This window comes from Pseudophryne corroboree, chromosome 3 (genome assembly GCF_028390025.1).
Source record: "Pseudophryne corroboree isolate aPseCor3 chromosome 3, aPseCor3.hap2, whole genome shotgun sequence".
Classification (NCBI taxonomy): domain Eukaryota; kingdom Metazoa; phylum Chordata; class Amphibia; order Anura; family Myobatrachidae; genus Pseudophryne; species Pseudophryne corroboree.
Window position 1 is genome coordinate 30,857,238 of NC_086446.1, and position 13,181 is coordinate 30,870,418.

The following is a 13,181-nucleotide window of genomic DNA, read 5'->3' on the forward strand; positions in this document are numbered from 1 at the left end:
CAGAAACAGAAGCCCTCCACCGCTTCTGCCAAGTCCTCAGCATGACGCTGGGGCCGTACAAGCGGACTCAGGTGCGGTGGGGGGGTCGTCTCAAGAGTTTCAGCACGCAGTGGGCTCACTCGCAAGTGGACCCCTGGATCCTACAAGTAGTATCCCAGGGGTACAGATTGGAAATTCGAGACGTCTCCCCCTCGCAGGTTCCTGAAGTCTGCTTTACCAACGTCTCCCTCCGACAGGGAGGCAGTAGTGGAAACAATTCACAAGCTGTATTCCCAGCAGGTGATAATCAAAGTACCCCTCCTACAACAAGGAAAGGGGTATTATTCCACACTATATTGTGGTACTGAAGCCAGACGGCTCGGTGAGACCTATTCTAAATCTGAAATAGTTGAACACTTACATACAAAGGTTCAAATCAAGATGGAGTCACTCAGAGCAGTGATAGCGAACCAGGAAGAAGGGGACTATATGGTGTCCCGGGACATCAGGGATGCTTACCTCCATGTCCCAATTTGCCCTTCTCACCAAGGGTACCTCAGGTTCGTGGTACAGAACTGTCACTATCAGTTTCAGACGCTGCCGGTTGGATTGTCCACGGCACCCCGGGTCCTTACCAAGGTAATGGCTGAAATGATGATTCTTCTTCAAAGAAAATGGACGATCTCCTGATAGGGGCAAGGTCCAGAGAACAGTTGGAGGTCGGAGTAGCACTATCTCAAGTAGTTCTACGACAGCACGGGTGGATTCTAAATATTCCAAAACCGCAGCTGTTTCCGACGACACGTCTGCTGTTCCTAGGGATGATTCTGGACACAGTCCAGAAAAAGGTGTTTCTCCCGGAGAAGAAAGCCAGGGAGTTATCCGAGCTAGTCAGGAACCTCCTAAAACCAGGAAAAGTGTCAGTGCATCATTGCACAAGGGTCCTGGGAAAAATGGTGGCTTCTTACGAAGCGATTCCATTCGGTAGATTTCACGCAAGAACTTTTCAGTGGGATCTGCTGGAAAAATGGTCCGGATCGCATCTTCAGATGCATCAGCGGATAACCCTGTCTCCAAGGACAAGGGTGTTTCTTCTGCGGTGGCTGCAGAGTGCTCATCTACGAAAGGGACGCAGACTCGGCATTCAGGACTGGGTCCTGGTGACCACGGATGCCAGTCTGAGAGGCTGGGGAGCAGTCACACAGGGAAAAAATTTCCAGGGAGTGTGATCAAGTCTGGAGACTTCTCTCCACATAAATATACTGGAGCTAAGGGCAATTTACAATGTTCTAAGCTTAGCAAGACCTCTGCTTCAAGGTCAGCCGGTATTGATCCAGTGGGACAACATCACGGCAGTCGCCCACGTAAACAGACAGGGCGGCACAAGAAGCAGGAGGGAAATGGCAGAAACTGCAAGGATTCTTCGCTGGGCGAAAAATCATGTGATAACACTGTCAGCAGTGTTCATTCCGGGAGTGGACAACTGGGAAGCAGACTTCCTCAGCAGGCACGACCTCCACCCGGGAGAGTGGGGACTTCATCGGGAAGTATTCCACATGATTGTGAACCGTTGGGAAAGACCAAAGGTGGACATGATGGCGTCCCGCCTGAACAAAAAACTGGACAGGTATTGCGCCAGGTCAAGAGACCCTCAAGCAATATCTGTGGACGTTCTGGTAACACCGTGGGTGTACCAGTCGGTGTATGTGTTCCCTCCTCTGCTTCTCATAACCAAGGTACTGAGAATTATAAGACGTAGAGGAGTAAGAACTATACTCGTGGCTCCGGATTGGCCAAGAAGGACGTGGCACCCGGAACTTCAAGAAATGCTCACAGAGCACTCATGGCCTCTGCCGCTATGAAAGGACTTGCTTCAGCAAGTACCAGGTCTGTTCCAAGACTTACCGCGGCTGAATTTGACGGCATGGCGGTGGAACGCCAGATCCTAAGGGAAAAAGGCATTTCCGGAAGAGGTCATTCCTACCCTGGTCAAAGCCAGGAAGGAGGTGACCGCAAAACATTATCACCACATGTGGCGAAAATATGTTGCGTGGTGTGAGGCCAGGAAGGCCCCACGAAGAAATTTCAACTCGGTCGATTCCTGCATTTCCTGCAAACAGGAGTGTCTATGGGCCTCAAATTGGGGTCCATTAAGGTTCAAATTTCGGCCCTGTAAAATTTTCTTCCAGAAAGAATTGGCTTCAGTTCCTGAAGTCCAGAAGTTTGTCAAGGGAGTATTGCATATACAACCCCCTTTTTGTGCCTCCAGTGGCACTGTGGGATCTCAACGTAGTTCTGGGATTCCTCAAATCACATTTTAAACCGCTCAAATCTGTGGATTTGAAATATCTCACATGGAAAGTGACCATGCTGTTGGCCCTGGCCTCGGCCAGGCGAGTGTCAGAATTGGCGGCTTTGTCTCACAAAAGCCATATCTGATTGTCCATTCGGACAGGGCAGAACTGCGGACTCGTCCCCAGTTTCTTCCTAAGGTGGTGTCAGCGTTTCACCTGAACCAGCTTATTGTGGTACCTGCGGCTACTAGGGACTTGGAGGACTCCAAGTTGCTAGATGTTGTCAGGGCCCTGAAAATATAGGTTTCCAGGACGGCTGGAGTCAGGAAAACTGACTCGCTGTTATCCTGTATGCACCCAAAAAACTGTGTGCTCTTGCTTCTAAGCAGACGATTGCTCGTTGGATTTGTAGCACATTTCAACTTGCACATTCTGTGGCAGGCCTGCCACAGCCTAAATCTGTCAAGGCCCATTCCACAAGGAAGGTGGGCTCATCCTGGGCGGCTGCCCGAGGGGTCTCGGCATTACAACTCTGCCGAGCAGCTACGTGGTCGGGGGAGAACACGTTTGTAAAATTCTACAAATTTGATACCCTGGCTAAAGAGGACCTGGAGTTCTCTCATTCGGTGCTGCAGAGTCATCCGCACTCTCCCGCCCGTTTGGGAGCTTTGGTATAATCCCCATGGTCCTGACGGAGTCCCCAGCATCCACTAGGACGTCAGAGAAAATAAGATTTTACTTACCGATAAATCTATTTCTCGTAGTCCGTAGTGGATGCTGGGCGCCCATCCCAAGTGCGGATTGTCTGCAATACTTGTACATAGTTATTGTTACAAAAATCGGGTTATTATTGTTGTGAGCCATCTGTTCAGAGGCTCCGCTGTTATCATGCTGTTAACTGGGTTCAGATCACAGGTTGTACAGTGTGATTGGTGTGGCTGGTATGAGTCTTACCCGGGATTCAAAATCCTTCCTTATTGTGTACGCTCGTCCGGGCACAGTATCCTAACTGAGGCTTGGAGGAGGGTCATAGGGGGAGGAGCCAGTGCACACCACCTGATCCTAAAGCTTTTACTTTTGTGCCCTGTCTCCTGCGGAGCCGCTAATCCCCCATGGTCCTGACGGAGTCCCCAGCATCCACTACGGACTACGAGAAATAGATTTATCGGTAAGTAAAATCTTATTTTAAATATTTATCAAATAATTAACAAATAAAATTAAATAAAATTCTTTATTAAAGATATATACGATATATGTGAATGGGATAGAGTGCACCCAAACAAACTGATCCCGGTCACAAGCTTTTTTCATACTTATTCTTTGGATCAGTGGGCAGCACCAATGTTCTAATATATGTGATTCTATGCACACTAGAAGTTTAACATATAATCCCTTATATTAATATTAATTACAATTAGTTCTGGTGCGGGATATCATCTCTCACACTTTAAGATTTTAATAGTGAGGGCTGGCTCCTCCATCTATGCCCCTCCTACCAGACTCAGTCTAGAAACTGTGCCCGAGGAGACAACATACTTTGAGAGAAGGAAATATACAGATTGTGGCGAGATTCATACCAGCTCACACAACAAGGCAATTCCAGCCAACAGTCCGGAAAACTCAGCAATAGCTTAAACAGTACTGAAACAGTAAAGAACGCAGAACTTACCTAGGATCCAGGCAGTACTAAACTAAATAACCACTGCAGGATAAAGAAGCGCTGGGCGGGCGCCCAGCATCCTCTACGGACTACGAGAAAAGGATTTACCGGTAGGTAATTAAAATTCTATTTTCTCTTACGTCCTAGAGTATGCTGGGGTCCATATTAGTACCATGGGGATGTACCAAAGCACCCAAAATGGGCGGGAGAGCGCGCAGGCTCCTGCAGAACTGCTTGACCAAACATGAGGTCACCAGAGGCCAAAGTATCGAACTTGTACAACTTAGCAAACATGTTCAATCCAGACCAAGTAGCCGCTCGGCAAAGCTGCAAAGCCGAGATACTCCAGGCGGCTGCCCAGGAAGAACCCACTTTGGACACGGCAATCCTGCCGTAGAATATGCATGCTGGATGGTGAACCTGATCCAGCGAGAAATTGTCTGCTTAGAAGCAGGACACCCAGTCTTCTTTAGATCATCCAGGACAAACAGAGAAAACAAAAGGAAAAAATAGCAGCGCTAGTGGAATGATATAAATGATTCTAATATGAAGGATTGAGTGAAAAAATTCATAAATTTAATGAAACATTAGTTTAGGCCTCAATAAAAATTGGATGCAAAATCCACATGTAAAAAATTAAAAACAATGAAAACAACAATTGAGGGTCAATAATGCATAGCTGCCTATCACATTGATATCCGTTCCTAGTGTTTATGTCTGGAACATATAGCAGATAAAAGCAGACTGACAGCGCAGTCACACCAATGAACTTTACCCAAACGCCGCTAGAGGTGTAGTCCCTTAAGAGTGTCTCTGATGTTTATACTCAAAACCAGCCAGGTTCGGGAATCCTCATTTAGTACGGTGTCCTCTTTATAGAGATGGGGTGGTGGTGTTCCAAGTTGTTGGATGTTTTGACTCGTTTTATCTGCAGGTGGCAAAGTCCAGTATTTGGTCCGGATGTGACTTGGCAGCAAAAAGATGGCACAATTGATGACCCAAGTAGCCTCCTCCTGACGCGTTTCGCTGCAGGCAGTGCAGCTTTTTCAAAGGTGACTTAGGTAGGAAGCTAACATGGTATTTATACCAAAATAATAGTCACCCTCTCCTGCTGTTGCCAGATTCAACAATGTCTCCCTCTTGCATGTTTGCGCTCGGCACCAAACAGAAAGCCCGATTTCCTGTGACGAGCAGTCCTCTTCACATGGATCTTCAAAGCCCTAAGTCCTATGAAGGAGTCAGTAGCCGCTGGCACCACAATAGGTTGGTTGATATGAAAAGCCGACACAACCTTAGGAAGGAACTGTTGACGTGTCCTGAGTTCCGCCCTATCTTCATGGAAGACCAAATAGGGACTTTTACAAGACAAAGCCCCCAATTCAGACATACGTTGCGCAGAAGCTAAGGCCAACAAAGTGACAGCCTTCCGTGTGAGAAACTTGACCTCAACCTCCTATAGAGGCTCAAACCGATCTGATTGCAGGAAATGCAACACCAAGTCCAAATCTCAGGGTGCCGTCAGCGCCACAAAGGGAGGCTGGATGTGCAGAACCCCTTTCAAAAAGGTCTGAACCTCAGGGAGGGCAGCCAATTGTTTCTGGAATAAAATGGATAAAGCCGATCTGGACCTTGAGGGATCCCAATCTCAGGCCCATGGCCACACCTGCTTGCAGGAATAGAAGAAAACGTCCAAGTTGAAACTCCACCACAGGAAACTTCTTGGATTCACTCCAAGACACATATTTTTTCCAAATGCAATGGTAATGTTTCGACATTACCCCCTTCCTAGCCTGTATCAGGGTAGGATTAACTGCGCTCGGAATACCCTTCCGAGCTTAGATCTGGCGCTCAACCGCCATGCCGTCAAACGTAGCTGTGGAAAGTCCTGATAAGCGAACGGCCCCTGTACTAGAAGATCCTCCCGAACAGGCAGAGGCCTTGGATCTTCCAGCAGTAGATCCAGCAGATCCTCATACCAAGCCCTCCTTGGGCAGTCCGGAGCAATGAGGATTGCCAGAACCTTTGTTCTTCTTACAAACTGTAGAACTCTTGGAATGAGAGGAAGTGGAGGGAACACATACACTGACGGAAACACCCACGGTGTTACCAGTGCGTCCACCGCCACTGCTTGTGGGTCTCTCGACCTGGAACAGTACCTCCACAGCTTCTTGTTGAGGCGGGAGGCTATCATGTCTATGTGAGGAACCCCCCACCAACCGGTTACCTCCTCGAACACCTCCGGTTGGAGGCCCCATTCTCCTGGATGGAGATCGTGTCTGCTGAGGAAGTCTGTTTCCCAATTGTCCACTCCCGGAATGAAGATTGCCGACATCGCCACCACATGTCTTTCTGCCCAGAGGAGGATTCTTGTCACCTCTGACATTGCAGCCCTGCTCTTCGTTCCGCCTTGTCGGTTTATGTAGGCCACTGTGGTCACATTGTCTGACTGCACCTGAACAGCCCAATCCTGTAGAAGGTGTGCTGCTTGAAGAAGGCCGTTGTACACGGCTCTTAGCCCCAGAATGTTTATTGGAAGAAGGGATTCCTGACTTGACCACCTTCCTTGGAAGGTTTCCCCTTGAGTGACTGCTCCCCAACCTCTGAGACTTGCCTTTGTGGTTAGAATGATCCAGTCCTGAACCCTGAACCTTTGGCCCTCCAGAAGATGAAGCAGTTGCAGCCACCAGAGGAGTTAAATCCTTGCTTTTGGTTACAGACGTATCCTCTGGTGCATGTGTAGGTGAGATCCTGACCACTGGTCCAGGAGATCCAGTTGAAAGGACTGAGCATGAAACCTTCCATACTGCAGAGTCTCGTAAGAGGCAACCATCTTCCCCAGAAGGCGGATGCCCTGATGAACCGATACCCGGGTAGGCTGCAAGACATCCCGGACCATTGACTGTATCACCAACGCTTTCTCCACCGGGAGAAACACCCTCTGCACCTCCGTGCCGAGGATCATCCCCAGGAAAGACAGCCTCCTTGTCGGCTAATATTAGACTTTGGAAGGTTCAGGATCCAACCGTGCTCCCTGAGCAGATGCTTTGTGAGAGCAATGAACCAAAACAACTCCCTGGACGATGCCTTGATCAGCAGATCATCCAGATATGGAATTATGTTCACCCCCTGCTTGCGGAGGAGAACCATCATCTCTGCCATCACCTTGGTGAAGACCCTCGGTGCTGTGGAGATACCGAATGGATGTGCTTGAAACTGATAGTGATCGTCTAACAGTGCAAACCTGAGATAAGCCTGATGCGGCGACCAGATTGGAATGGGAGGTACGCATCCTTGATGTCAAGGGACACCAGGAACTCCCCCTCCGCCAGATCTGAGATCATCGCTCTCAGAGACTCCATTTTGAACTTGAACTCCCTTAGATAAGGGTTCAACAACTCCAAGTTCAAAATTGGCCTGGCCTGACCCTTGTTTTGCTGATGAGGCGGAACTGGAACAATGACTTCTGACATAACCAATTTTTTTACGGCGTCCAGAAGGATTTCCCTGTCTGCGGGCAAGACTGACTTGAAGAATCGGTGAGGTGGAAGAGTTTGAAACTCCAGCCTGTACCCCCGGGACAGAATATCCAGTACCCAGGGATCTAGGCCGGATGCCATCCAGATGTGGCTGAAATGTCGGAGTCTCGCTCCCGCCTGACCGACCTCCAGGCTGGGCGGTCCACCGTCATTCTGCAGATTTTGAGGCACCAGAAGCAGGCTTCTGGTCCTGGGAGCCTGCAGGTGCAGGTTTCTTGGATGTGGCTCGACCACCTCTAAAGAAGGTGTGAGAGGGTTTGTTCTTTCTAGTCCTAGCAGGCCGAAAGGACTGTGACGTGTTGGGAGTAAAAAGTTTCTTCGTAGCCGGTGCAGCTGAGGTAAGAAAAGGAGACTTACCCGCGGTAGCCGTGGCAATCCACGCATCCAGCGCCTCCTCAAAAAGAGCCTGACTTGTATAGGGTAGGTTCTCCACACTTTTCCTGGATTCCGCGTCCACAGACCATTGGGGCAGCCAGAGACCCCTGCGAGCCGAGACGGACATGGCGGAGATCCTCGCAGCCATGGAACCCGGATCCTTCATAGATTCTACCAGGAACCCTGCAGAATCCTGTATGTTACGTAAAAACAAATCAACGTTACCTTTATCCATCATAGTCAAGTCCTCCTGCAGAGTAACTGACCACTTTACTATAGCTTTTGAAATCCATGCACAGGCAATAGTGGGCCGCAGGATCGCCCCGTAGCCATCAACCTTGCGATCCGCCGGATCTTTCAACACAGGTAAGAACACCTGCTTTGACAGCCTGGAGACAGACGCGTCAACTATAGGTGGGGTCTCCCATTTTTTTCTACCTTCCTCTGGGAAGGGAAAAGCAGCCAGAACCCTTTTAGGGATCTGGAATTTTTTCTCTGGGTTTTCCCAGGATTTTTCAAATATAGCAATTAATTCCTTAGATGCAGGGAAGGTGAGCGGGGCTTTCTTACTATCCGTGAAAAAAACCTCCTCCACTTGCTATGGGGTTGTGTCAGCAATATTCAACACATCCCGCATGGCCTCAATCATCAACTGCACCCCCTTGGCAAGTGATGTCGTCCCCCTCGACACATCCCCATCACGTCTGCTGTGTCAGAATCGGTATCCGTGTCATCCTGCGTAATGTGGGCAAGATCACGTTTATGAGAATGTACCGCAGGGGGCCCAGAGGGAACAGGACCGGGCCATACAGACATCGAGGAATGTTACACCTGAGTTGCAGGGTCAGTCCTAGCAACCCTTTCAGAAATCTGAGAAATAGTCCCCCTAAAACAGGCTAACCACTCTGGTTCCCTAGCCGGGATCTGCGCTACAACAGTGCAATCCTGATTACATGGGATGGGATCTTTCTGAGAAGAGATATCCTCTGCAGCACATGAGACAGAGTCTCTAGACATGTTTGCTTGTACACCCCACATACACACAGGGTAAAGGTAGACAGAGTTTCCCCCCAAGAATGGCAGAGAGACACAGAGATTGGAGCCAACCCACACATAGCGCTATATAAGTATAGGGAGATCCGTAACCAGCGCCGACTGTGTCCCTTAATAGGTGACACAGTCTATATACAGCCTCCGCTCCCTTCTACAACCCCCTGGTACCGTACAGCTAGCTGGAGGTGCTCTGGAGAGACTGCTCTTCCACTGGCAGCCTGTCTGCTTGCAGGAAAATGGCTGTGAACGCTGCTGGGTCCACTCTGAGGAGAAGCTCCGCCCCCTTAATGGCGCTGTCTTCCTGCTCTTCTGGAGATTATTCTGGCCTGAGGAATTTGTGCTGGCTGAGATCCGAGGACCCTGACAGGCCATCTGGTCAGTGTAGGGTTAAGATGCCGGCTCAGGGCGCTGCGCCAAGTACCGCTGAGCCGCCGGAGCACAGTTAGTACTGCGCTCCTACCCTGTAGCCGCCATCTTCACATTGGCTCCCTGCTTGTTAAGGAGCCGATGACTCACTCGCCACACTTCAGCTCTGCAAAGGGGTGGCGTCATGCTGCTAATGGGTGAGCGTTCACCTGCGGCGGGGAGCAATCATTCCCTCTGGAGCTCAGTGTCCAGTCAGCGGAGACAGTGGCTCAGATCCCGCAGGGCGGACACTGCTCCCCCCCCCCCCCCCTCAGTCCCTCGATGCAGGGAGGCTGTTGCCAGCAACCTCCCTGTAAAATAAAAACCTCTAAAATAAACTTGACTAAAGAAGCTCTGTAGAGCTCCCCTAGCTGTGAACTGCTCCTCTGGGCACATTTTCTAAACTGAGTCTGATAGGAGGGGCATAGAGGGAGGAGCCAGCCCACACTATTAAACTCTTAAAGTGCCAATGGCTCCTGGTGGACCGTCTATACCCCATGGTACTAATATGGACCTCAGCATCCTCTAGGACGTAAGCGAAATACATGTGAATATATTCATATTAAACATATTAGTAAGGTAGGTTATTCAAAATGAGAGTGTATGCCGATATTAGACAACAGTCTGATAGAGGTAAATGGCCACTAGGGTGTAAAATGACAAAAGCTCCAATTACGGTCATGTATCAAAATGTTTTTCAGAAATGTAGGAATAGAAAAAGCTATAAGCGAATAAGGAAATAGGAAGTAGAGGAAAAAAACGGGATGGGGGGAAGGGGGGAGTTGATGTGTGTCGCTGATGTTAGTGTTTCTCAGTGATACCGCATTCAGACCGGATCCTACCCGGTAAGACAAACGTGTACTTACCGGGTGGGATCCGGCATTTGCGCTCCGTTGCTGGCTTTCCGACCCGGCAATATACCGGGTCGGTTGCCATAGCAGCGGAGGGAGCAGCAGCAGCAGGGGCGGGGGTGGAGGCGGCGCCGGGAGATGAGCTCATCTCCTGCGCCGCCTCTGCCTATGCTGTGAATGGGAGCCGATTCGCATCGGATCGGCTCCCATTCACACTGCGCCTAACCCGGTAAGAACCCTTCTTTTTTACCGGGTTGAATTACCGGGTCAGGCGACCAGCTATTTCAACAAAGGACCTTTCACATCGCACACGGACCCGGTTCGACACGGCAATATGCCGTGTCGGTACCGGGTTTTCAGTGCGATGTGAAAGGGGTATGAGAGTATTACCAGGCTGTATGGTAGCCGAAGGTGGTTTGGCCTTAAAGTGATTCGTCCATGGTGTCCAGGTGTTAGTGAAGTTGATGAGGGACTTATGTAATATAGACATAATTCTCCCAGTCCTATAAATTGACAACATCACGTTAATTGTAGCTGTTAACGATGTCATCCGCTGCTGTAGAGGTGTGTACTATATACTCTCTATATAGGAAATGGCTACATATAGAATAGGTCCGACCTTGTATAATGCACCCATCTTGTTTACTTTGCACAAATAACTCCTAAAATAATTTCAAATAAGTGAAATAACTTCATTAGACGTCTCTACCATTACAGAGGATTACACAGTATTGAGAAGACATCCGGTGACCATCTGCTGTGACTCCATTACTGATACATGACAGAGACAATGACCAGAAGATCCTGGAACTCACCAACAAGATCATTCACCTGCTGACTGGAGAGGTGACTGCTGGGAACGGGGCATTATACAGTAACACCAGGGGATGTGTCTGGGTGATGACTGGAGAGGTGACTCCTGGGAACGGGGCATTATACAGTAACACCAGGGGATGTGTCTGGGTGATGACTGGAGAGGTGACTCCTGGGAACGGTGCATTATACAGTAACACCGGGGGATGTGTCTGGGTGATGACTGGAGAGGTGATTGCTGGGAATGAGGCATTATACAGTAACACCAGGGGACATGTCTGGGTGATGACTGGAGAGGTGACTGCTGGGAATGGGACATTATACAGTAACACCAGGGGATGTGTCTGGGTGATGACTGGAGAGGTGACTCCTGGGAACGGGGCATTATACAGTAACACCGGGGGATGTGTCTGGGTGATGACTGGAGAGGTGACTGCTGGGAATGGGGCATTATACAGTAACACCGGGGGACGTGTCTGGGTGATGACTGGAGAGGTGACTGCTGGGAATGGGACATTATACAGTAACACCAGGGGACGTGTCTGGGTGATGACTGGAGAGGTGACTGCTGGGGATGGGGCATTATACAGTAACACCAGGGGATATGTCTGGGTGATGACTGGAGAGGACTGCTAGGAATGGGGCATTATACAGTAACACCAGGGGATGTGTCTGGGTGATGACTGGAGAGGTGACTGCTGGGAATGGGACATTATACAGTAACACCAGGGGACGTGTCTGGGTGATGACTGGAGAGGCGACTGCTGGGAATGGCGGCATTATACAGTAACACCAAGGGATATGTCTGGGTGATGACTGGAGAGGTGACTGCTGGGAATGGGGCATTATACAGTAACACCAGGGAACGTGTCTGGGTGATGACTGGAGAGGTGACTGCTGGGAATGGGGCATTATACAGTAACACCAGGGGATGTGTCTGGGTGATGACTGGGGAGGTGACTGCTGGAAATGGGGCATTATACAGTAACACCAGGGAATGTGTCTGGATGATGACTGGAGAGGTGACTGCTGGGAATGGGGCATTATACAGTAACACCAGGGGATGTGTCTAGGTGATAACTGGAGAGGTGACTGCTGGGAATTGGACATTATACAGTGACACCAGGGGACGTGTCTGGGTGATAACTGGAGAGGTGACTGCTGGGAATGGGGCATTATACAGTATCACCAGGGGACGTGTCTGGGTGATGGATGGAGAGGTGACTGTTGGGAATGGGGCATTATACAGTAACACCAGGGAACGTGTCTGGGTGATGACTGGAGAGGTGACTGCTGGGAATGGGACATTATACAGTAACACCAGGTAACGTGTCTGGGTGATGACTGGAGAGGTGACTACTGGGAATGGGACATTATACAGTAACACCAGGGGACGTGTCTGGGTGATGACTGGAGAGGTGACTGCTGGGAATGGGGCATTATACAGTAACACCAGGTAACGTGTCTGGGTGATGACTGGAAAGGTGACTGCTGGGAATGGGACATTATACAGTAACACCGGGGGATGTGTCTGGGTGATGACTAGAGAGGTGATTGCTGGGAATGGGACATTGTACAGTAACACCAGGGGATGTGTCTGGGTGATGACTGGAGAGGTGACTGCTGGGAATAGGACATTATACAGTAACACCAGGGGATGTGTCTGGGTGATGACTGGAGAGGTGACTGCTGAGAATCGGGCAGTATACAGTAACACCAGGGGATGTGTCTGGGTGATGACTGTATCATTGTGTGTGTCAGGTTCCTATAAGGTGTCAGGATGTCACTGTCTATGTCTCCATGCAGGAGTGGGAGTATATAGAGGAACACAGGGGTCTGTACAAGGACGTGATGATGGAGAATCACCGGCCTCTCACATCACTGGGTAAGAGGAGACTGTCATGTACTGTACAGGGGAGAGCAGGTATGGGGGCCCCCTATATACACACATCATCTGATAATCACATATATACACTGTACTCAGTCACTGTGTGTCTCCTACAGATGGGCCCAGTAACAGAGATACCCCAGAGAGATGTCCCCGTCCTCTGTATTCCCAGGATTGTACAGAGGAGAATCCCAGGATCCCACAGGAGGATCAGGTAGGTGGGATTTAGGGTCTCACCCATATACCAAAGTGACTGTCATTCTATGATATATAGTATCTGTCTGATAGACTGACATTGTTCTCTGTTAATGAATTTAGACATTATTA

At 49.6% G+C, this 13,181-nt stretch overlaps 1 protein-coding gene across 3 annotated transcripts in view; it reads left to right on the forward strand.

The window, feature by feature from the left end:
• Positions 1–13,181, forward strand: part of LOC135054597 (oocyte zinc finger protein XlCOF6.1-like) — a 219,385-nt gene that overhangs the window by 141,708 nt on the left and 64,496 nt on the right. For 2 of the 3 annotated variants that reach the window (XM_063957777.1, XM_063957779.1), the window contains exons 2-4: positions 10,871–10,999; positions 12,773–12,851; positions 12,971–13,068. In XM_063957777.1, the coding sequence (XP_063813847.1) occupies positions 12,818–12,851; positions 12,971–13,068 (132 nt within the window). In that variant the 5' untranslated portion in view covers positions 10,871–10,999; positions 12,773–12,817. The remainder of the gene's footprint in view (positions 1–10,870; positions 11,000–12,772; positions 12,852–12,970; positions 13,069–13,181) is intronic. The other variant, XM_063957778.1, reaches the window with a different exon arrangement.